The sequence below is a fragment of the Papio anubis genome, chromosome 1 (genome assembly GCF_008728515.1).
Source record: "Papio anubis isolate 15944 chromosome 1, Panubis1.0, whole genome shotgun sequence".
Lineage (NCBI taxonomy): Eukaryota > Metazoa > Chordata > Mammalia > Primates > Cercopithecidae > Papio > Papio anubis.
The window spans coordinates 183616555-183642368 of NC_044976.1; the positions used below are offsets into that span (position 1 = coordinate 183616555).

The window sequence follows — 25814 nt, forward strand, 5'->3', positions numbered from 1 at the left end:
AAAAAAAGAACAGTGTACAAATAACATACGTACAGGTCAATATGTTTTCACAAATGGAATTCATGCTAGTAACCAGCATCTGAACCAGAAAACACCACCACTACAGAACATTACCACCAGCCAGAGGCCTCTCTTATATATCCTTGGCAGTCATTACCCCCATATGGATAATCGCTATCCTGATTTCCATCACCCTAGATCAGTTTGAACTCTATATAAATGGAATCACTCAGTGAGTATTATTTTGAGACTTTTCATGCTCAACATACATTTGTAAGATTCATGCATTCTGTCACATGAAGTAGTGGTTTGTTCTTTTTCATTGCTGTATAGAATTCCGTTTTATAAGCAAACCACAATTTATTCATTCTACTGCTGATGAGCATTTGGGTAGTTTCAAATTTTTAGCTGTTATAAATAGTGCTGTTATAAGCATTTTTGTACAGGTCTTCTGAGGAACCTAGGTATACATTTCGATTGGGTACAGAAACAGGAGTGTAATTGCTGGGTCACTAAGCATTGTTCAGCTTTAGGAGATATTGTCAAATAGCTGTTCAAAGTAATTGTACAAGTTTACACTCCCGTCAATATGGTATGAAAACTACTTTTGTTCCAGATACTTATCAACATTAGGTATTTTCTTTTTTCTCATTTCAGATATTTTGATGGGTATGTAATCCTATTTTGGTTTAAATTTGCATTTCCCTGATGACTAACAATAGCTGCACACCTTGTCATATACTAAATGGTCATCTGGATTGCCTCTTTTGTAAAATGAGCATTCCAGTCTTGCTTTTTTCTCACTGATGTGTAGGAGTCAGTTATATATTATGATCAAACGTTAAAATTTAAAACTTTATTTTTTCAGACTATCAAAGAAAATGTAACATAAGCAACATCTGAACTAAATCTGAAGAGCCTTAAGACAGTTTCTATTCTCCCGTAATACAGGTTTGATAGGGGGAAAGAGAAACAAAAATTCTACCTTTAAATATTTAATCCAAGAACAAAGTAAAATGAAAATGGGTTTCATGACACTGACCCTGGGAGAAACCTACTGGGAAGCTGTCATAAATCACAGCACTTTACAGCAATAGTCACACTCTTCAAGCTCACTATTTCTTGATAATTAAGATTTTACTGTTAAATACATTTTGCAGTTTGTTCACAGTAAGATAGTTTCTGAGAAAAACAGGTAAATCATTGTTTGGATATTCCTTTTAAAAAAGACCAGATCAAAGCCTGGCTTCTGGTTTTAAACACTCTTCCATTAAAAAAAATCAAACGAAACAAAAATAAAATAGTGTCACAAGTGTTGAACTAAACAATTCTACTGAGGCACTGGGGACAAATAGCTATACTTCCACTAGACTTCTACCTTTTGTATTACAATAAATTTCCTCTGCCTAGTACATTTTGATCTTGTATAAGCTAAAAAATATTTCCAAGGGAGACTAGTTTTCATTCCTTGTAATGATAGCAGTAACTCCTAGAGTTTCTTCTTTACACTACATTTTTGGTTAATAAAAATGGTCTATGCCATTTCTCACAGATGAGAAGAGAATGGTAAGGGCTTTAGTTGATTTTTAAAAGCTACTTTAAAAAATTATCTTTAAAAGTTGATCATTAATCATTTTCCAAGTGCTGTTTTTTTATAATAGGGGAAGGAAATAAATAAAACTAAACATACTAAAAGCATATTTCAAAATTTTAGCAATTATACCCAGGCAAGTAAATGATGCTACTCATATAATAGTGTATTTATTGTTTCAGGAAACTACAGTGACATTTCACTGGACTTCAGGTGGAGGAAAAATGCTTCAAGGAAAACGTCAGGATGTATATAGCGATTTCTTTTCCCTTCCTTCTTTCTTTCTTTTTTTTTTTTTTTCTTCAAGGTTTTGCTCTGTCACCCAGGCTGGAGTACAGTGATGTGACCATAGCTCACTGCAGTCTTGATTCCTGGGCTCAAGCAATCCTCTCACCTCAGCCTTCTCAGTAGCTGGGACTAGAGGTGCATGCCACCCTGTCTGGCTGATTTTTAAATTTTCTGTAGAGAGGAAGTCTCGCTGTGTTGCCAGGCCTGGCCTCAAACAATCCTACTGATTCAGCCTCCCAAAGTGTTGAGATTACAGGTGTGAGCCACCAAACCTGGCTGATGTAGCAAATTATATGAAAGATAAAATATTTTAATTAATAAAAAATCTCCTTAAATTTCAGCTGTACAAGAGAGATTCACAAATAAAGCAGACCAAATTCTGTGTGAAGAAATTCCTCTTACATGTTGAAAGCATTTAAATAATCTATTTCCCCTCTGAGTGATTAGTTTCCCATACTTTGAGAAAATGCTGATAAGAAATATTCTATAACCATACTGGACACACTCTTAGAAACGAGCTCTTGGTACACAGAAGATGATCATCCTTCCCTGTTAATAGACTTATCACATTTTCCCTTGTCCTTTGACTGAATAAACTCAATTCTATGTACTCACACAAGCTAGATTTTTGGTGGCTCTTCTTGCACTCATTTTGACAAATCACTTCTCTTTTTTATTTCATTTTACTTATTTACTTGAAACTTCATATTCCAGGTATTCCTGGAAAGAAGAGCGATTGAAGTAGGGACTCAGACATCTTATCTTCTCCTATCTGACTCGAGAAGCACACACAACCCAATTGAAGTATTTCAGCAAAAAAGTTACAAACCAGAATCTTAAAAACGGAAAGAATACCCATTTTCCTAATCTTCATATACACTAAAGGTAGTATTTATGAATAGTTACACAACAGTGCTGTTATAACATTTTTCAAAGGTACTCCATAATCTCTGGAATTGGATTCAGGACATCAGTTAGCAACTTGTTTAACAGGCTAGCTATCCTAGGCAACACCTGATCCTGAACGACACCTGCTTTATTCCAGCAGCTCAAGTTGCTTACTTTCCAAGATCTGACATTAGAAAGAGGAAGCAGAACCAGCTATCTTCTCTTCTTCAAAGAACAGGTCTGCACAAACCTAAACTAATTTTCCAAGGTGCTTTTCAGCAACTCATTTACTCAAAAAATATTGCAAACCTGAGAATGACAGAAATGTGGAGTTCTATAGAGTCATATTACTAACAGGATCGCCTCAATGGTTCCCTCTTCATGTGCTTGAGCTAATAGTATTTCCAATTCAGCTTCATGACACGGTTTGAGTAGGGGCAAGGGGGTACCAGAGAGGACAAAGGCCTTCATCTGAATTTTAATCACTGACTTAGTAAGTCTCTCTTACTTGTCAAGTATGTACAAAGAAAGTATTCTGAGTGGCATTGCTTAAGGCTTCCAAACACAAGCTGAGATCATACCCACAATTAAATGTGGAATTTTGATAGATGGAATTCCTATCAGCACTTAAAAATAACCCCGGCTAAAAGAGAATTCATATCGCTGAGTCATGACTCATTTTCTTGAATCACTGTTCACTAGGAACAACAGGACAAAAATTTTTGCTTCTGATTCTGCACGTAAGAATCAGTTATTTTAAGAAAGTTTATGCAACTCAAATATAAGAATCCGGTGAACCTTATTTCACAATACAACAGTCACCTCCTTCTCACTAAAACTGATATACAGGGAACTGAAAACAAGAATGACCATGAACAACCACTAGGGAGCGTGAAAGAACAGAAGAGAACAAAAAGAGTCTGTAACAAACACTTTTTCTCTTTAGAGACTGCTGAAGGTCAAGACTGGAGCAGAAGGGGAAACACAACCATGTTGTTTACATAAAAGGATTCTCCGAGTCTTGGGTGGATAACTGGGTAACTTTCATGAGTAAAAGAATTAATTTGACAGCTCAGAACAATTTATATGTCCAGCTTCAAGCCCCTGCCCCTGGCCCCTATCTTTTGCCTTCATTTTTCTTTGAAGATATTCCATTCTTGGGGATTTAACTGGGATACATAACATAGAATTATGCCCAAGAGGTAGAAAGACATTGCAACAGCAAAGAGAGCAGTTTCTTTCAATGAGTCAAAAGTCTTGATCAACTATAGCCAGATCTTTTTCAGAAAATGTTGTCATTATATAGTAGAGCTCTTTACCTTCTTTGAAAATTTAATATACAAACAATATTTATATATAGATTGTTCATGGGAAAAAATTTTAAAAGCAGTATCAAGGAGAAAATCATGAATAGTGAAAATAGGTCTGCCTTCAAGAAAACACTGGTCAAAAGAAAATTATTTCACATACATATGAGAGTTTCTTTTTCATGCCACTTATATTTCACTCTACTCACTCTATTCCCATTTAGAATTTGTCTTCATTTAAGGTGATGGGTATCCCAAGTATACTGATGTGATCTTTACAAATTGTGTAAATGTATTAAATTATCACATGAATCCCATAACTATCTACATATATTATACACCAATAAAAACTTGTTTAAAAATAAAATTTGTCTTTAGCCACAAAGTGGGCACCTTTTTATTTTATTTTTAACACGGAAAGTATAAACCTGCATAATCTGACATTTGTTTTCAGAATTTAAAAAGAAGTGAATTTCCTTTGAGTATTTTTCTCTTTGTAGTGCATGGTAGTGAGTTTTATCATGATTAGCTTGGTTAATAAAATAGTTTCTTTTAACTTAGATCAGTAAAATACCAGCAATAGATTAATGACTTCTGATCATTTCTGGCATCAGAAAATATACTCAGGTCAAAGGCCCATTTTACTCTCTCATTCTATCATATAATATACACACACAACATAATATACATAGATATATCATGGCAGTCCTTTCACATATTAAAAGCAGGATAAAAGCTGAGAGAAGAATCTAAGCTTTGTGTAATACAACATGAATACTGTTAAGTTGGATACAGCATTATGTCCTTATTCTCACAGCCATGGGTCCTCTTAAAAACAGTGTGCTTAAATAATGGATTCTCCAGTAAGACAAACAGTCTCTTCTTTCCTACTGGGTGGAGAATTCACTTGGTAATTTGGTTTCCGATATAGCCGAGAGGAGTAAGGAAACTATTCCTTATAACTTACTGCCCATCCTACACAGACTTGTAAATCAGAACTGCACTTACGCAGACCCAGCCAAAAACTGGAATGAGCAGGTCAGGCTTTAATACAAAAGGACAACATCCCTTTACTGTGCTTACAGCGAAATCAAGCTAACTTGTTCCCAGGAGTTGTAAAGAGCCATGACAGATTCTGTTGACAGTGGCTATCTTTACTATTTAGCTCACTAGAATAGTGTGGCCTCTCATCCCCACAATGGTTTCCAGAAAAATGGAAAGGGCAGCAACCTTTTTTAGGGACTAAATGAAAATGTATGAAGACAGATGTTCCCTGTCTGTTGTGGCTCTCAAATCTCTTCACTTAAATTATCCTCTAACACATAATTCAAGAGGTGAAATAACAGAGGATCCTTATAAGCAGAGAGAAACAGAAATTGACTTTGGATAAGGAAGCAATGGGTCAAAATAGTTGGATGATTTAAAAATATTACCTCATATTTTTCTTTGAGTAAACATAAGAAAGGCAGTGAATATAATTTGCTTTCAGTAAAATAGACACATTACAAAAATAGATATTTGCATACAGAAAAAAGTTTACTAACATTTACACAGAAAACTGACAAGTCCTAAAGTCTTTTAAAAAATTAAAAGCAGCATAATTAAATAAAAGCAGCATACAAACTATAGTAATTTTCCTTCACTGAAAGCCATTTTTTCCTCTTGATAAATATTTTGTTATATGTTTTTGGTTTTGGTCAACAGTATGTATCAACAGTGATTTGACGACATCTATTCTCAATACCTCCTCCCCATAAGATTTCAATCTAGGTTTATGATGTACCTGGTCTATTTAGGCAATAATTCATTGTACCTGAGGCTAGCAGATGTAGTATAGGTAAAATATAAGTCTGTATATAATTGGTTCTATGAAAAACACGTTAAACTGAGAATAAGGAGATCTGGGTTTTCATTTCAATTCTGTTCCTAATTCTGACCTTGCGCAAGTACCTTAGACCACAAAATTTTCTTTGAAAATGGAGAGACTAGACTATAGATAATCTCCAAGTCTCTTTCAGATTTAACTTTCAATAAGTCAATAAACTTTTTTACTTGTCATCTTGGCAGAGGATATTAAAAGCCTACCTTGGGCAAAAGTAACAAAGTTTTCTTTCGAATGCTCTTACTGCTGTCTATCGATCAAACCTGTTGAACTTTTGAATGACACAGATTGATTATGTGTTACTGAGGTTCAAGCAAGGCTGTTAACATCTTGTTGATGGTCAATACATTCTGTCTCACTCAGAGAGAAATGAGCTTTACCTGTTCCCAGGTATCTTTATATTTCATAAAGAATTTTAGGAAAGATACAGAATAAGGATCCATTTCTTATTATTAACAGAACAAGTACATGCTGCAGTGTTAATATTTTGCTGTGGTCATTATTCTTTTAATTTATCTGAGTTTATTAGATGGCTATTCTTGTGCTGGATTTTGTACTGGAATGCTAACAGACAGCTTCCACACAGTATTTCTGTGAACTCACAGCAATAAAAACCAACCTATTTTTTTAAAGCCAATAATCATAAAGGTAAATAGTCACTGCATTTGTGTAATTTTTAAAAAGCCACATTCCCCTTAAATACGTGACTTTTCATTTCAGTCTCAGACTCTAGGAACTCTTACCTGGGGTCTGCATCCTGTGAAGTTCCTGGGTGAGCTAACATGATCTTTCCGGCACGCCAGTCAGAAACTCAAAACACTTTGTATACTGTACTCGCTCTCCTGTGCTCGCTCTCCTGCTCTCTCCCTTTTCGCTCTCACTTCGTGCCTCAGACAGTTTGGAATGCAGAAAAGCCAGAGCCAATGCCAGTTAAACTCAATCCTCGCCCCAACCCCACCCCCAATCCTGTTCTTTTGCTAGAGAGCACTAAACAATAGCCACCCTTCCTTACTCATTCACTGGGCTTTCTTTCACAGCACTGGGTACAGTCAGTCTACTTCAGGAGAAGCAATGTGATTTACCAAGCTAAGTAATCATTTTTTCTATCACAAAGGATGGGAGGGTGGATGTGTGCATCTGTGCACTTTAAGAAGTGATTTTTTCATAAGCAGTCTAAAATAAAACTAAGTTCAGAGATTCTTTTTTGAATGTTTTATTATGTTGAATTTAAATATAAACTCTTCAGAGTATAAAAACCAGGTAAATCTTACAGTTGATGCAGAGATAGAAGTCTGTTAACACACACACATTACTATCTTAAACTACCTTATTATACCGATCACTTTAATTCCCTATATTACCATAAGGGAAATATCTAAAATTTAGAAAAGGAACAAAGTTTTATTTCCCTAAAGCCCTTCAGTCAGGTCTTAAGCTATAACTTCATTTTTTAAAAGATATTTTTAAAAAATGTAATACTTTATTAATACAGAAATGCCCTGTATTGTATGGACGCTATATTATATAGTCTGTAGCTGTGTTGAGGACAGTGTTGACTACTAAAGGCAAAGTTTTAAAATGAAAAGTTCATCTACTGTTAGGCAAGTCCCATTAAGTTAGGAAGTTACTAGATCCCTGGAAGTTGATGCTTGCTTTTCCTCCTCAAAAATTTTTTAACTTATTGACAGATAAAAATCAGCTCTGCTATAATCAAGAGATTTACTGTTGAGATTAAAACTGAGAATTTCATTTTTGAAATAAAGAATAATCAAAACAAACTGAGTGGCTCTGCAAAATTAATTTCCTACTAGACGCAATGGAATTATAGATAGTATTACTGTTCTCAATCATCATTTTAGTTTGTTTTAAAATCAGTCATATTTCTAGGGTTTTTGTTTTTCTATATTCCCCCAATAAAAAGGCAAGTCAACTATGTAATCTTCATTATTAATATGATGACCTAACATATTATACAGGTGCTCAGTTGCTGAATTTAGCATATCAGAACTCATCAATGAAAAAATTCATAGTTTGAATCACAGTGGACTACACCTGCCACCTTAAAGCACTGGAACAGAAGAGACATGAAAACAACACAGTATTAATGTATCATCTATCTTTTAACAAACAGCTGATGGAAACACATACACTGTATCTATCATCTATCTACCTGTTTATATTTATGTATATATGTATTATACATCTTACACATTAGCTACGTATTATACACATTAAGATGAGGAGCACATAGTCATCTAGTATAAAAATAGCTAAATCATTGTGATAAGTTCTGAGAAGGACAAGAACAAGGTGCTATGTTTGTGTATAGTATGAATACCATGGTTTCATAAGTTGGTAACTAAGTATTGAAACTCACTGATGATGTTATTTATGTTTGAATTATAAGGTCATGGAATTCCAGAACCGGAAGACATCTTTAAAATCATCTAGTCCAACCACTCATTCACTGCTTGAATTTTTCTTATTATTCACTTGATCATTGCTAATATTTGACTATTTTTTGACTTACAAACACAGCATTTTATATAGTTCAACCTAATACAAACATTTATTGAGTGTAGTGCTAGGCTAGGACCACATAAGATGGATTAGTCAAGACAACCCTACCCAACTCTTTATACAGGGGAGAAATGTGAAACCAAATAATTATAACATAGTGATTATCTGTAGAAATAAAATGGCTAAAGTGGCCTCACCTATCCAAAATGAACAGGCTTGGTGCTGAGTTGAGTGGTCAAATTGTGTGATCTAATGCACCAATTCAAAACTCCATCAAACTCTGTGAGGCTATTCCTAACCAATGAGGGATTCACTGCATAGGCATGAATTTCAGCCACTTTCTAGCTTGAGCTCATGGCTAAATAGTGAAGCATTTACTTGTGCTTCTCCAGCTTCTTGGAGAACTTACTCATGCTGCAGGAGAAGATTAAAATTTTACCAGTCACTTCAGTCTCTATCCCAAAAGCTGCGTTTCCCTGGCCATGGTACCACAGCACATGGCTATGGGTTCATAGACATTGAAGGTTAAGTAGAAATTACTCTGAGAAGCAACTTCTATTGACCACGATCCCACCTGTTAGAAATAGGTCCTAACTGGGTAAATGATGAAAGAGCTATCTTTCCTTGGTGTTTAATTCTATTGGCTTCAGTTAGTTACTTGCAACTGCACAAAATGGAGATGAATTCCTTAACGTTCTTATTTCAGCACATAACATACACAGTGCTAGGCTCTGGCATAAGAAAATAGATATGCTATGGCCCCTGTCCTCAAGTTATGCTACAGTCCTCCTAAGTCTAAATACTTTAAAAAGGTTTGATGAGTGAAATATATTCATCCATCCATCTATCATGTATGAAATACTGACTAATGTCAGGCATTTTCCTAAACTCTGGGGATAAGTGGGAAATAAGACAAAGTCCCTGCTATCACCCCACCCTTACCATGTATATATTTATTGGAACAATATACTGGATTTTCAAAGGGACATTCCACTTATGTGCTTTTTTCATTTGTTTCAGCAACTGGAGAGAACTGTATCACTCAGAATCTGAGTGGTGGCAGAGACTATAATTGCCTTGTTCGCTGCTATATCTGCAACGCTAAGTATACTGTCTGCCAAATAGTAAGTGCTTACTAAGTATCTGTTGAATAAATAAATGGTTTGAAAACAGGGATAAGTAAACTCCTGGAGGCTACATCTATGATAGTTTCAAAATTCAGTATCAACAAATATTGTGTTTCTAAAAGGCTGTGAGATTTTTTTTTCCTAGTTATGAATCAACCAAATAGTATACTTGCTGAATTTTGAAGAATGTAGATAATGTATTTTCCCTCCATCCCACATAAAAGTAATATTATGGGATTCTGACTTTGGTACAGGTATACAATTCCATATGCTAGCCATTAAGAAGTTCTGAAACCAGGCTGGGCGCAGTGGCTCACGCCTGTAATCCCAGCACTTTGGGAGGCCGAGGTGGGTGATTGCTTGAGGTTAGGAGTTCGAGACCAGCCTGACCAACATGGTAAAACCCCAACTCTACTAAAAATACAATAATTAGCCAGGCATGGTGGCACATGCCTGTAATCCCACCTACTCAGGAGGCTGAGGCAAGAGAATCACTTGAACCCAGGAGGCAGATGTTGCAGTGAGCCGAGATTATGCCACTGCAATCCAGCCTGGGTAACAGCAAGACTCTGTCTCAAAAAATAAACAAACAAACAAACAAATAATAAAAAAGAAATTCTGAAACCATAAATATACGATCTTTTTGAAAATCAATGGGCACAAAAATAATAAGATAGCTGTATATAATTAAAAATTACAGCTGGGCACAATGGCTCACGCCTGTAATCCCAGCACTTTGGGAGGCCCAGGCGGGTGGCTCGCCTGAGGTGATGAGTTCAAGACCAGCCTGGCCAACATGGTGAAACCCCGTCTCGACTAAAAATACAAAAATTAGCCAGGCGTGGTGGCAGCCGCCTATAATCCCAGCTACTCAGGAGGTTGAGGCAGGAGAATTGCTTGAACCTGCGAGAAGGAGGTTGCAGTGAGCCGAGATTGTGCCACTGCACTCCAACCTGGGTGATAAGAGCAAAACTCCGTCTCAAAAAAAAAAAAAAAATTACTTGCATATCAATTTTATTGCTTATCAAATAAATTAATGAACAACAAGCCACCCTGTTGACATCCATATTCTCCTCCTCCAAGCAGAAAACATCTCAAAGCAAACCAACTGAGGTTATTTCAGGCTGTAAGTGTGCTGGCTCTTGTGCTTACATGTGCTTTCTCTTTTGAACAGCAGATGATCATAAACTCAGCTTCTTTTAACCATAAACACAGTGTCTTTTCATGTTTACTCATAAAAAAGATTGGCATTCTGATATGTGGGTCTTCCCACTACATTCTTTTGAGAGTTCATATTTAAAAAGAAAACCATTGTTTATAATTTGAATGACAAACACCAAAGTCACCCACTTATTCAGAAATGCCATTAAAACTTTATTTAATTTCATTTTTATATGATGGGATGCCAGCACAATATACAGACACACATACATACATACTTCTGCTCTCTGATAAAGAGGCATTATAAAGATCAGAAGACTTGTTAATTCATGTGGTTAGCAAAGTACTTACAAGTGTTTAGAAAGGGCCATGTCAAACAAGTAACAATTATGATAGTCACAAAATATTTTTAAAACTTCTGGCTAAGCATTAGAGCTTTACTTTGCTCTTCCCACTAAGATGACTTAGTAGACTGCATTTTTTTTTTTTTTCTGGAATGGCAATTGGCTAGGAGGAAGTATTATAGGGAGTAGGCAAAATTAAATATCAGTCCCCAGGTATTGAGTTGAGAAACTAAAGCTTTCACGTGAATAAGACCACAGTTCAAAAATAAATAAATAAATAAATAAATAAATAAATAATACTACTAATAATAAGCAAAATCTAAATGGGAAAACACAAGGAAATCTTTTCCTACTTTTATTTCATCATATGAGTAAGATTATACTAAAAGAACAAAACCAACACTTCTATTTCTACAAAAAAATTCATGAATAAACAATGAAAAGCAACTAAAAATATCTTGGGATAGTGTTGGATATTACTGGATACTATCTTTGAATGTGCTCAGAGAGCCAAGGACATGCCTGTGATATTGGATCTCATTTAAAAAGGGAGTTTAAACAAATTTATTTTCCTCAGTGGCTTTAAAAATATATATATATATATTTATTTATATATAATACATATATTTTTATATATACACATACATAATTATACATATACATACACATAATTATCTGTTAGGCTTATGGATTTCCTATTAAGCTAATGTGCTGTCACAACAAAAGCACTAGTCCATTTTTCTCATATAATGCAGATAACACTCAGTTTCAGTAAAAATAACGGTCATTAGGCATTTGGTTTCGCCTTCGTTTTAAAGAATATTTGCAACTATGGGCTACTGTTTTTATAAAATCTATTTAGAAAAAGTATAGACCTTATAGTACAATCAGTCCTTGGCTTACCACTGATACAAAGACATATATATGTACTATATAATTCAAAATGCTACTGCAAGCAGTTAACTTCATCCAATTTCCATTATTTCCTTACAACTAACTGAAGCACACCAAAATCCAGCAGGAGTCTAAAGACTGTCATCAAGCCTTAAAAAAAAAAAAAGAAAAGAAAAAGGAAAATTCTAACAGCAATTTCCTAGGAAAACAGAGTTCTAAAACATAAAACCTAAGAAGTAAATTATACTGTTTTTCCCATTTTACAGATGAGGAAATGGAGACACAAGTTAAGTGAGTAACTTGCCCAAGGTTACAAAGTGGTAGAGCCAGAATTCATGCTTTAGCTGGCTCTTGGAGTGCTTTCCCTTCACCACTATGGTACACTAAACTACTCCAAATTTATCTTTAATTGGCATTTTGGGTTCTTTTTTTCCTCTTCATAGCTTTCCACACTTTCCAAATTTTCTATGATATTATTAATTTTATAAAGGGGCTTACATATTGTTCCAAATTAGGTTTATCAGAAGCTACTGCTCTTTTCCTCAGTGTGTATTCATCTAGATGCAGCAACATATATATTTATTGGAACAATGTATTGAATTTTCAAAAGGACATTCCACTTATGTGCTTTTTCATTTGTTTCAGCAACTGGAGAGGGCTGTATCACTCAGAATCTGAGCGGCAGCTCCTGACTTGAAAATGATCATTCTGTGGAGTGTGTGAGTAGTTTCCAAACATCTGTGTCCTAGAATATGGAGGGGCCAGGGAGAGGAAGATCAGTGTGTGTGTGTGAGACAGTGTGTGTGTGTGTGTTTTAAGGGAGAAGGGAATAGATTGAGTAAGGAAAGGAGTGGAACATATTCTCAGTATCAGTAGTCTGGCACCAAATTTTGTGTTGCTTGGAAGAAATCAAATTCAAGAGAAAATTAGGGGCCCCTTTCCTCAGTTCAGTGGCTATTTTCCTCCTCCATTTTAAAACATACTTAATATTATATAGGCCAATGAATTTAATCAGACACTATCTTTTATATAAAGAAAGAAAGAGAAGAAAAACCAGTATTACAAATATATAGTCTTTGGTTTGTAGATATGCTATATTGTTTTTCTGTAGAATATTATCCTTTAGCCAAACCTTTGACAATTACGGTCCTGATTATTTTTTAAAAGAAAATAAATTCCCCAAAGGAAAATTTAAGTTCTTAAGGAAAAAAAAAAAATTAACCTGTGGTATTTCTACTTATTACTTCTGATCCATTAGGGTAGTGATAGTGACAAAAATAAGACTCTTTTATTCAATTATTTTTCAGGCTCCAAAAGGACAATCTTGTTCTATTTTATGATTCTGGTTATATTACATTTTTATTCCAAATATTATATTTTAAAATATATTGCCCTTTTTTTTTTTTTTAAAGACAGAGTCTCGCTCTGTCGCCACATTGTAGTGCAGTGGTGCGATCTCAGCTCACTGCAACCTCTGCCTCCCGGGTTCAAGTGATTCTCTTTCCTCAGCCTTCCTAGTAGCTGGGACTACAGGTGTGCAGCACCACACTCAGCTAATTCTTGTATTTTTAGTAGAGCGGGGGTTTCACCATGTTGGCCAGGATGGTCTCGATTTCTTGACCTCGTGGGTCCGTCCCCCTTGACTTCCCAAAGTGCTGGGATTACAGGCATGAGCCACCGCACCCGGCCTGCCTCCTATTTTTTTAGAAGGATTATTTTTTAAAGTTCCTATATAATGACATGCATTTTTTTTTTTATCTTTTAAAAGTTGCGGCTGGGTGCAGTGGCTCACGCCTGTAATCCCAGCACTCTGGGAGGCCGAGGCAGGCAGATCACCGAAGGTCAGGAGTTTGAGACCAGCCTGGCTAACATGGTGAAACCCTGACTCTTATCTATTAAAAATACAAAAATCAGCCAGGCATGGTGGTGCATGCCTGTAATTCCAGCTACTTGGGAGGCTGAGGCAGGAGAATGGCTTGACCTCGGAAGGCAGAGGTTGCAGTGACCCAAGATAATGCCATTGCACTCCGGCCTGGGTGACAAGAGCAAAACTCCGTTAAAAAAAAAAAAAAAAAAAAAAGTTGCAATAAATGAATGATCTTTTACCAAGTATAAGACATTGTGGACATGAGAAACAAACCAAAAAATAATCATTTTTAGTTTTTGAAAATATCATTAAATAAGAAAAATAACTTTCAAGAGGTTAAAAATTTCCTCTAAATTTCTGCACATGCAGTAAAAAATTATTACTATTATTAAAAAAATTCAACACGATAAGAAATGAATTAGCTATTATACCCAGAAAAGGCAAAAACAATGTTATAAAAAGCATGGAATTATGCAAGGCCTATAATCAATTCATGATTAATTCCAAAACAATGATCCCACAAAGAAAACACGACGTAGTTCAAAAACACAACTACTACATTCAAAGATTGATTTACTGTTGCTTTAAAAACAAGCCAAGTTTTTCTGCCTACCACAATGGTTAACATATTTTCTCTTGGCAATAAAACATGATATCTAAATTTATTATTGCTGAAAATACAGACAAAATAAATTACTACTAATGAAAAACTGAAAAATCCTCTAAGAGAAGTTTGTTTCAGTGAGTAGAGAAGTAATTCTAAGAAAAGATAATTTGTTTTTTAATATAGTCAAGAATTATGATTATTTACTATTATGATTATATACTATTTTGTAACCTATCTTCAACAGTAGTTACTATCAACAGGTAAATGTGGCCGGGCGCGGTGGCTCAAGCCTGTAATCCCAGCACTTTGGGAGGCCGAGGCGGGTGGATCACGAGGTCAGGAGATCGAGACCATCCTGGCTAACATGGTGAAACCCCATCTCTACTAAAAATACAAAAAACTGGCCGGGCGTGGTGGCGGGCGCCTGTAGTCCCAGCTACTCGGAGGCTGAGGCAGGAGAATGGCGTGAACCCGGGAGGCGGAGCTTGCAGTGAGCCGAGATCGCGCCACTGCACTCCAGCCTGGGCGACACAGTGAGACTCCGTCTCAAAAAAAAAAAAAAAAAAAAAAAAACCAGGTAAATGTGCCCCATGGGTAAAGTAAACTCAGCATATCGCTTGGGTTTTTGAATTCATTTAAAACTAAATAATTTATCTAACATGCTGGTCTTAACCCATTTATGCCACAGGCTGCAATTTTTTTTTTTTTGCAAAAAAATGAGATTTTGGTAATGACCTTGAACAATAGGATATAAATAACTCCCACAAGTTTAGTGTTCCAATAATGGAACACTAGGCATAAATGAGTTAAAACGTCATATTGACAAAAAACAAAAATAGGTGAAAAATAGTTTCATCTCAGTAAAGTCTAATATTTGAGTGCTATTTTATGGATGACAAAATTCAGAGAATAAAAGAGATATTAATAAATCTGATAAGGAAATATTCATTAGTGACTAAAGGCAGATTCAAACAGCCACTATTAATTTCACATGAGAAATTAGACAGGGATACCTTTGTATAAGAATTGGAGACAACTTTTTCTCCCTTATACAAGGAAATAAAGAGTGGTTTCCATGTGACTGGCAAAGTGTCAGGCCACAACATTGATTTTGAGAATATAGGTTTTTTGTTTTGTTTTGTTTTTCTTTATTGCTGAGGCTAGAGTGCAGTGGCGCAATCTCGGCTCACCACAACTTCTGCCTCCTGGGTTCAAGTGATTCTCCTGCCTCAGCCTCCTGAGTAGCTGGGATTACAGGTGCCCACCACCGCCCCTGGCTAATTTGTGTGTTTGTGTTTAGTAGAGACGAGGTTTCACCACGTTGGCCAGGCTGGTCTTGAACTCCTGACCTCAGGTGATCTGCCCGCCTTGGCCTCCCAAAGTGCTGGGATTATAGGCATGAGCTACCGTGTCTGGCTGAGAATATAGGTTTTTCTGTAGAGAAAATCTAGGCTTGAATTAGAAAAATTCTATTATTATTGGGCTATGCTTTATCATATACCATCATTTATTGCACAATTAAAATCATAATACAGAAAACATTTAAAATTTACTAAAATTTTTATGATGCATGTTTTAAATTTTACATATCTATACATGTAAACATGAAATTAATGAGAATATAATCAATTGAATAATGTTGAAAGTATATTGTACACTCTTATTTGACATTTAACTGAACTCAATATTTATTGAATGCTATTAAATGCCAAAAATGTTCTTTGTATAGAAATTCTTTAAATGATGCATGAAGTGGCCAGGCATGGTGGCTCACACCTGTAATCCCAGCATTTTGGGAGGCCAAGGTGGGCAGATGATAAGGTCAGGAGTTTGAGACCAGCCTGGCCAACATAGTGAAACTCTGTCTCTACTAAAAATACAAAAAAAAATTAGCCAGGCATGGTGGCAGGCGCCTGTAATCCTAGCCATTCGGGAGTCTGAGGTAGGAGAATAGCTTGAACCGAGGAGGCAGAGGTTGCAGTCAGCCGAGATCGGCCACTGTACTCCAGCCTGGATGACAGTGCGAGACTCCGTCTCAAAAAAAAAAAAAAGATGCATGAAGTTACGTCTCTAATAAACATGATTTCACTCATCACAGTTTGTCCTATGATTGCTAATAGCAACAAAAACCCTGTATAGTCTCTTTTTATATTTTTAAATAGATTACTACACATTTTTCCTCCACTAAATAACAGTAAAATAGACAACTTGACAAACAAATTGATTTTTATAAGGGCATAGGGATTCAACCACTGACAATATCAAGGACATGGGAATATAGAACTCTGACTCTTAGTCACGTGTGGTGCTGCACACCTGTGCTCCTAGCTACTCAGGAGGCTGAGGCAGGTGGATTGCTTGAGCCTAGGAAGTTGAGGCTGCAGTTTGCAGCACTGTACCTTGGCCTGGGTGACAAAGCAAAACCCTGTCTCAAAAAATAAAAATAAAAAATAAAACAGAACTCTGCCTCTTTTGCTCGCCACTTGTAAGGTACTATGTTGGCAGATAGAAGAGCACAGTGGTTAAGAGGACTGACTTTAGAGCCAAATTCCTAGGTTCAAATACCAGCTATGTCATTTACTACTTATGAGGTCTTGGACAAGCACTGTCTCAGTTTCACTAAGTGCTAGCAAACAAACAAACAAAGACGCATAATAACAGTATCCACCTTATAGGGTTATGTGAATAAATATTTGCAAAGTGCTTAGAACAGTACTTGGCACAAACCACTACATAAATATTTGTTAAGTAAAATAAAATAAAAACAGTATTCTGGGGGAGAGCCACTGTTATTAAATGCCAAACATAGTCATTGTATAGAAATTCTATAAATGAAGACGAAAGGCGAGAAAAAGGAAAATGAGAACAATTTTTATCATCCGCCCCTCATTTGACACAGTATTTTTTCCCTCAAAAACCTTACCTCTTTATAGACTGCTTCATTCACTAGGACCCACAAGCTATTATTGATCAGATTCTCCGAAATCTTTTTCTTTTCCTTCCATTTACAGAAATGTTTAATTCTTTTACCAGGGAACACTTCTAATCTGCTATTTCATGGCCCCGACTACAGCCCACTGCAACTACAATTATGTGAAAAAGTTTATAACTTGGTCAAAAAGAACTCCACTTTACCAAGAGTACCGTTCACTGTTTAGTCTTTTGTTCCATCCACAGAGAATATGTATTAGAAATAAGACACTACATACACTATGTTGTAATCACAGACACCTTGGTAAAAAAAATGCAGACATCATAAATCACCCAAGGAGAGATGTAAATAGAATACTTTTGTGAAATAATTTCTCAGGTATGCAGGACAGTAGCTTGCAGAATCTTAGATATATATTACAAGCAGAACCATTAGGACAAAATAATACATTACTTATGTTACTCATATTGTGATCTAGCATTAGCCCAATCTTCCAAATTTATCCAATCAAACGATTTTGAGAAAAGATTTGTGCAGGGCTTACTAGTCATCTGGTAACACTGCTGTAACACAGGGGAACTATAATAAACTAGTACCTTAACTTGAGCATTCAATAATATTTATCCTTCCCCCTGACCCCACTAATGGCTCTGATTAAAACAACTTAGTCAACAATGTAATTAACCAAAATTTGCTGAATGTATATTTATTACTAACTTATAATACTAATATATACCAGAGCCTTCCATCCTTTTACCCCAGTTTGGACTGGATGCTCACTCAGTCAGCTACATAGCTGCCATCCAGAGACTTCCTTTCACCAAGCTTCTGGGGATAACCCTTGTCTTTCTCTTGTCCCTTTTTTTAAGAGACAGGATCTCGCTCTGTCACCTAGGCTGGAGCACAGTGGTGTGATCATAGTTCACTGCAACCTCGAATTCCTAGGCTTAAGTGATCCTCCTGAGTAGCTGGAACTTCAGTCTGGTCCTTTAGTATAAGAAGTATAAGATTTACTGATAAGATTTACTTACACTTATACTTTAGTATTTACTTATATTTAGTATTTAGTATTTACTTATAAGATTTACTTATACTTATACTTTAGTATAAGAAGTATAAGATTTACCCCTTCTTATACTTGACAGATACATTAGCTTGGAATATAATAACAGTTTAGGCATCATGTTCACTTGGAATTTTAAGGGCAGTGCTCCAACGTCTCAGCCTCTAATATTACTATCAAGAAGTCAGATGCTGCTCTTATTCAAATCCTTTATAGAGTATTTTTTGTTTCTGCTTTAAATCCCTGAAAACTTTTAGAAGGGTCTCTCCCATTGTGGATGTTCTGAAATTTCCTGAAGATGTGCCTTCAAGGGGGTCTGTATTTATTCACAATGTTGAGCACTTCACAGGCCTATTAAACTGGAATTTCATAGGCCTATTAAACTGGAAATTCAAGGAACTCAAATGTCAGTTCTGGGACATTTTCTTTCAGATCTTCACCAAATGTTCCTTAATCAGTGAGGCCTTCTCTGATGATCTCATATAAAAATAGCATTCCTTTGCTCCCTTCTCCACCCACAGCACTCCCTACATCTTTTACCTTACCTTTTTTCTCCATTGCATTTGTCACCATGTGGTATATTGTAAAGGTGTTAGCTTTGCCAGTCCAGTCCCACCAGAATGTAAGTTCCCTGAAGGCAGAGGCTTTTATCTGTACTGTTGGCTATTTTTGAATGCTTTGTTCAACAGGCCAGAACAGTGTGTGGCACATAATAGGAATTAAAAAATATATATTTGAGGAATGAAAGGCTGTACTCCCTAGGTTAGGCAATTTGCTAAGTCAATCACTCTGCGGGGCTCTGAATCAGGGAACAAATATAGCTGGGGAGAGGAAGAAAAGAGAGACAAGGTCTCACAGCTGCCTTTTAGTATTTATAAATCACTCATAACCAGAAATACCCTATTGGTAATTGTGATTTGTATAAAGTAGTAGGGAAATACCATGATGAGGTGGATTTAAAGTCATACAGACCTGGGTTTGAATTCTGGTTCTACCACTTATTTGGCATCAGTACTCTTCTCTATAATATAAGGGTACTAATAATACTTGTTTATAGGATGACTGCCAGGAATAAATGAGATAAAATATATCCAGAACTTAGCATTGTCACTGTTTTGTCATCATTATGTTTACCTAGTTACATCACTTATTGCTTCTTCACATTTATAACTATTCTTTATTTTTATTCTAAAAACATAGATGAATTTGAGATGGCAATCGGTGATACTAAGAAATAAGAATTACAGAATAAGTAAGATCTAATACATGATAGCACAACAAAGTAACTACAGTCAGCAACAATTTGTTGTACATTTTAGAATAACAATTGGAATGTTCATAACACAAATAAATGATTAATACTTGAGGTGACAGATACCACTTACCCTGATGTGATTATTACACATTATATGCCTGTATCAAAATATCTCACGTACCCCATAAATATATACACCTACTATGTACCCATACAAATTAAAAATAAAAAAAAGTAAAAAGAAATAGGAGTAAGAGACTCAATTAAAAGTAGCAGATTCATGGTACTGTATACTGGAAACGAGATAGGAGATGAGATAGTCTGTATAGCAGAAAAAATAACCAGATGTATCATCTCCCTAGTGCTACCATAACAAATTACCACAAACAGAGTGACTTAAAAACCATGGAAATTTATGCTCTCATAATTTTCTGGAAGTCAGAAGTCCAAAACCAAGGTATAGGCAGAGCCACCCTTCCTTGGAAGTCTGCAGGGGAGAAGACTTGCTTGCCTCCTCCAGTTTCTGGTGGCTTCCGGCATTCCCTGGCTTATTTCTGCCTTTCTCCAATCATTGCCTCTGTCTTCACAAGGCCTTCTTCTCCATGTCTATGTCTTCCCCTCTTCTGTCTCTTATGAGGAAATTTGTCACCGGATTAGGACCCACCTAGATATCCAGGATGTTCTTACCTTGAGATTTTTAATTATATCTACAAAGACCTTTTCTCTAAATAAGGTCACTCTTGGGACTGGCCATTTCTATACTGTTTTTCTAGGTACAAGAACCCACAAGGTTGTCTTTCCGCCAATTATGCTTTCTGATTCAACAATGAACTGTGGCTGGGCACAGTGGCTCATGTCTGTAATCCCAGAACTTTGGAAGGCTGATGCGGGTGGATTGCTTGAGCCCAGGAATTTGAGACTAGCCTGGGCAACGTGGAGAAATACTGTCTCTATAAAAAAAAATACAAAAAAATTAGCTAGGTGTGGTGGTGTGCGCCTGTAGTCCCAGCTACTCAGGAGGCTGAAGTGGGAGGATTGCTTGAACTCAAGAGGTCGAGGCTGCAGTGAGACAAGCTCATGCCACTGCACTCCAGCCAGGGTGACAGAGTAAGACCCTTTCTCGAAATATAAATAAATAAAATAAAAATAAAATAAACTGTGTTTTATTAATTATATTCTCCCTGGTAAATTAATAATTTTCTGATATCTAAGATTCTAATTTAAAAATAGTTTATAGCCTGAAGAATGTTACTTATAATCTAAATGAATACTAGGAAATACTATAGTTTTAAAAAGCTACTTAAGAGGACCTCCATGGGAGCAACTAAATTTGGATATATACACATACTGACATTTTTTAAAGAGTTTGATAATTTTAATTTCATTCAAAATAGAAAAGAAATGCTAAGTTAGAATGAGATTGTTCTATTGACCTGGACAGTATTACTACATGAAACTTGTCCTTTATTAAGAGCCTTTCAATATTTATATTGTAGCATGGTTTAAACCATAGGGATAATGCTATTTTTGATTGTCTCCAGAAAGAACGAATCATCACTTAAAACATGTGATAAAAAGTCTATAAGACAAGATAACATAGGTAAAATGGGAGAAAAAGGGGGTTATAGAAAGGAAAACAAAATTGGTCGGGAGTGGTGGCTCACCACTGTAATCCCAGCACTTTGGGAGGCCGAGGCAGGTAGATCACCTGAGGTTGGGAGTTCGAGACCAGCCTGACCAACATGGAGAAACCCCATCTCTACTAAAAATAAAAAATTAGCCGGGCATGGTAGCACATGCCTGTAATCCCAGCTACTTGGGAGGCTGAAGCAGGAGAATTGCCTGAACCTGGGAGGCGGAGGTTGTGGTGAGATTGTACCATTGCACTCCAGCCTGGGCAACAAGAGCGAAACTCCACCTCAAAAATAAATAAAATAAAATAAAAAATTAATTAGATATTCTTTTCTGAGACATAAACTTTTAGTACAATAACCAATTCTGAAACAGTAGAGCATTATTACAAATAAAATGGAAATAGCGTACCATAAATTTTGAAAGACAAATACATACTAAAAGGTGACTTCTTAGAGTCTAATAACATTTCTTTTGAAAATCCACTTATTATTCTCACTTATTAGCAGTAATTACGAGGGAGGTAGATTTCTGTTAATGAAATTTTGAACCTATTCTGATATTCCCTGATGAGAACCGATACCATATACCTTTGATCTATGATGAATTCTTTCTAACGTGGAAAACATATAAGCCAGCCTTTTACATGGGTACATGAGATTCTGCAAAATTAATTTTTCTTGGGAAAGTTTAAAAAATTCTTATTTATTAATTCGTTTCTTTATTTTTAGAGGCAGGATCTTGGTGTCACTCTGTCACCCAGGCTGGAGTGCAGCAGCATAATCATAGCTAGTGTAGACTATTTAATCATAGCTATATGTAGAATCAAACTCCTTGGCTCAAGTGATCCTCCCACCTCTGCCTCCCAAGTAGCTAGGTCTACAGGCACACACTAACACGCTTGGCTAATTTTTTCATTTTTTGTAGAGATGGGGTCTCATTATGTTTCCTAGGCTGGTCTCAAACACCTGACCTCAAGCAATCTTTCTGTTAAAGTGGTAGGATTACAGAGCCATGGTACCCAGCTAATTCTAACATTAACTTGAGTAACACATTTAGTTATAAGAGCCCATTTTTTACTGTAACTAACTGTATCACTGATGTCAAACCTTATTAGAAGAGGCCTAGTTTTCTCTTTTCTCCTATTCCACATACAGTTTCTTTCAGGGAGCCTATCTACCACTGTGAAACTTTCTAGCCTTTAGTGGCTACTCCAAGGCTATTTCTATCCAACTGTTATATGTACTGCTAATGATATTCTGCTTTTAAATGTATTTTTTTCTCTTCTTATTTTAAGTCACACCCAATGTATTATCTCATTAGCTCTATCCCTAGCTCATCTGGTTCCTAATACATATATCTGAATGAATACTTCTCTACAATTCCTACCTTTAAAAATTAATTACAAAAGATTTGTTTAAATACGTTTTTGACTCTTTGGTGGCACTACTCTGATTAAAGTGGGAGGGAAAAAACCTAAGGCCTTTAAGGGGAAAAAATGAACTGATAATTATCTTTCCTCTATTACTGGTTCTCTTTCTAATGCAGTCGCGTTTACTTCCTTCTCATCCTGTGAATTCATGTTCTAGTCACTGTTTTCTACCTTGAATTTTTCCTATGTTATTCTCTACTCTTCAGAGTTAGAAAGAACATGTCAAACACAGACAAAATAGGAAGTTTGTAAGGAGAATGTTTTTAAAAAATGAAATGAATGGAGGCTTCCTGTTGTGCTATATTAAATATCAATTAAAATGAGGAAAAATGTTAACATGCAAATATCTGAAGACAACGGGAAAGAAAATGGCTTTAAATTTTACAGAAATAAAAGTAACCAGAACAATCCAATGAACACAACAGCTTCATGAGAAACTAGGGAGCTTTCTTGGTTAAGCATTTTTACTATAGAGACCAGTTGGCAGGTGGGTGCCAAGGGGGTCATAACAAACCAAAAACTTCATCCCTCGAGACAGTTACAGTCTGTTTTGCATATAAAATTAAACTAGATTTTCCACCAATCTGATTTATAAATCCTTCTGCTTGAAATGTAAACTTAAAAGGCTTTGGTAAACAGCACAGCCAATCTTGGGCTACCTAAAAAGAGAGCATATGCACATGTACAATTAAACAATATTTAGCTAATTTTTCTCAACTTATCTAAATTACTTATTTTTCCTTTCAGAAAAGGTTCCGGGCAGTCAAGGGTCTAGGTCAAGTCTCCAAACATATTTCAAGATGCATTATAAACAAGCCCACTCCCATCTTTCTACCTTCATTACATAACAGACTGGTGAATTATGACTATACGTTAGAAGAAAGTAAGTGCAAGTGAAAATGGAAAAAACAAATGAGCAATGTGACAAGATATAGGGATAGAATGCTTTAAGAGATGCCACACCTCAAATTTCTTTTTTTCTTTTCTTTTCTCTTCCTTTTTTTTTTCTTTTTCTTTTTTTTTCTAGAGATCGGGTCTTGCTCTGTCACCCAGGCTAGAGTGCAGTGGTGCAATCTGCAGCCTCGAACTCCTGGACCAAATCAATCCTCCCACCTTAGCCTCCCAAGTAGTTGGGATTACAGGAGTGAGCTACTATGCCCAGTTTCAAATTTTTGTAGTAGGTTAAACCTGTCCAAGCAAGATGAGAAACATAACACCTAATCTATTATCTCACTGGTTCCATGATTTTATGAGTCAGAGTGAACTGAAGTTTGTCTCAAATCAAAGTTTATGTTACTGCTCCTGCATTGTTCTTTTGAATCATAATAAAAATCTCCTCCGACAAGGAAACTGAGGTTCAGGATTAATGATGAGAAGATATGGAATTTGAATTCAGGTTAAGACAACTTCAAAGCTGGTGCCATTTTCCACTACCCAGCACTGTCACTGGTAAAGGTATCCTTCCAGACAGAATGTGTTCTAGTTACAGGTATGCATTTTCTTTCCTGAAACAGTAAACCCTCTATCTGTGAAATAACTGCTAAACCTTCTTGTGTGGTTTTTGTATACTAATTGATCTCTTAACAACCTAATACATGTTTTTGCTATAAATAACCTAATATTCATTTTGTGAAATGCAGCAAAAAGGATAAAATGGTCATTTCCTTTCATTAAGATAATTTATTTTCTCTTACCATTCTCTATAAGAAACTAATTAATAAAAGTGATTTACTATTAATAAAATCTTAAAAATAAACACAAATATCTTGCTCACTAACATAACTATGGTTACGATATTAACCAATAGCAAGGAGTTCAGATCTGACATTCACAACCATGTACACTTGATACTGTGACTTGTTAACTTGGACAATGGCATTTACCAAATTTGTATTTATCAAAACCAATAGTTGTGACTATATTGCTTATAGCCCTGTGGCTGTGCAATGATACTTAGTAATTCTCTAATTTCATTACTAAACAATTTTCTCTAAAGTGGGTATGGTTTTCCCTTCAGGATAAAAAAGAATTACCCACATCTAAGATTATTTTTCACTTTGACATGCTCCACCTGAAAGTCAAGAAAGTTTCTCTAATATGTCTAATATCAGTCATTTGCTCAATAATCAGTCATTTACTCAGCCTGCAATTATGTACAAAACAACCTGCTATGGTGATACCAAGGTGAGTAAGATACAATCTTGCCATCTAAGAGGTTCCAATCTAGTAAAGATGACACATACCAATAACTTACTGAAAATATAAGAACATACATCCAAACATCAGAAGTACAAAAAATACTGTTTATCACAGATAAAAATGCTAGTGAATTCCGATCAGTGAATGAAGAAAAAGATTGCCAAGAGGTGATATCTAATTGGGCCCTTAGGATAAATGGGATTTCTACACATGGAAGGTAGAAATGAAGGTGGAAGAACAGAGTAAGACATTACAGGTTTATGCCCTATGTGAACAAAAGCCCATGTGTATTGAGAATGCCTAGTGAATCTGAAGCAGTCCTATGTGGCCAGAATCCATAATACGTACCTGTGGTGGGTAAAAAAAAAAAAAAAAAAGATGACCTTAAAGAGCTAAATCTTGGTCAGAATATATACGACCTTTAGTGTCACTGTAAATTTGAACCTCATCTTATAGATCAATGGAGACACAGTAAAAGTGTTTAAACAAGGAAAGTAGTATGATTCAATTAGTGCTCTAAGATAATGACAAATGAGCAGTAAAATGAGTTAATACAGAAGAATAAAAATAGAAACAGGAATAGGTAGATGAGTAGTTGTTATTTAGCTAGAAATAAAAGAGTAATGTAAAGTTAGAATGACCAGAAGGATATTAACAGAACCATATTACTAACATATTAACAGAACCAGTCATCACATGAGAACAGGTTTTGGGGAGGGAAGGAACAAACAAAGGAAACTAATCAAAGATAATGGCTTCAGTTTTGAACATTCTAGTACAGCTGTTCAGATGACCAATTGGGAATTCAGATCTGGAACTGAGAAG

The 25814-nt window shown here is 35.8% G+C and overlaps 1 protein-coding gene across 7 annotated transcripts in view; it reads right to left on the bottom strand.

Annotated features, from left to right (window-relative positions):
• The window catches only part of RASAL2 (RAS protein activator like 2), a 373040-nt gene that overhangs the window by 132629 nt on the left and 214597 nt on the right, over nt 1–25814 (bottom strand). For 2 of the 7 annotated variants that reach the window (XM_003893470.5, XM_009192660.4), the window contains exon 1: nt 6700–9967. The exons of the other annotated variants lie outside the window; for them this stretch is intronic. In XM_003893470.5, coding sequence (XP_003893519.1) covers nt 6700–6712 — 13 coding nt within the window. In that variant the 5' untranslated portion in view covers nt 6713–9967. Of the gene's footprint in view, nt 1–6699; nt 9968–25814 lie in introns of those variants that run through there. 7 annotated transcript variants of the gene reach the window in all.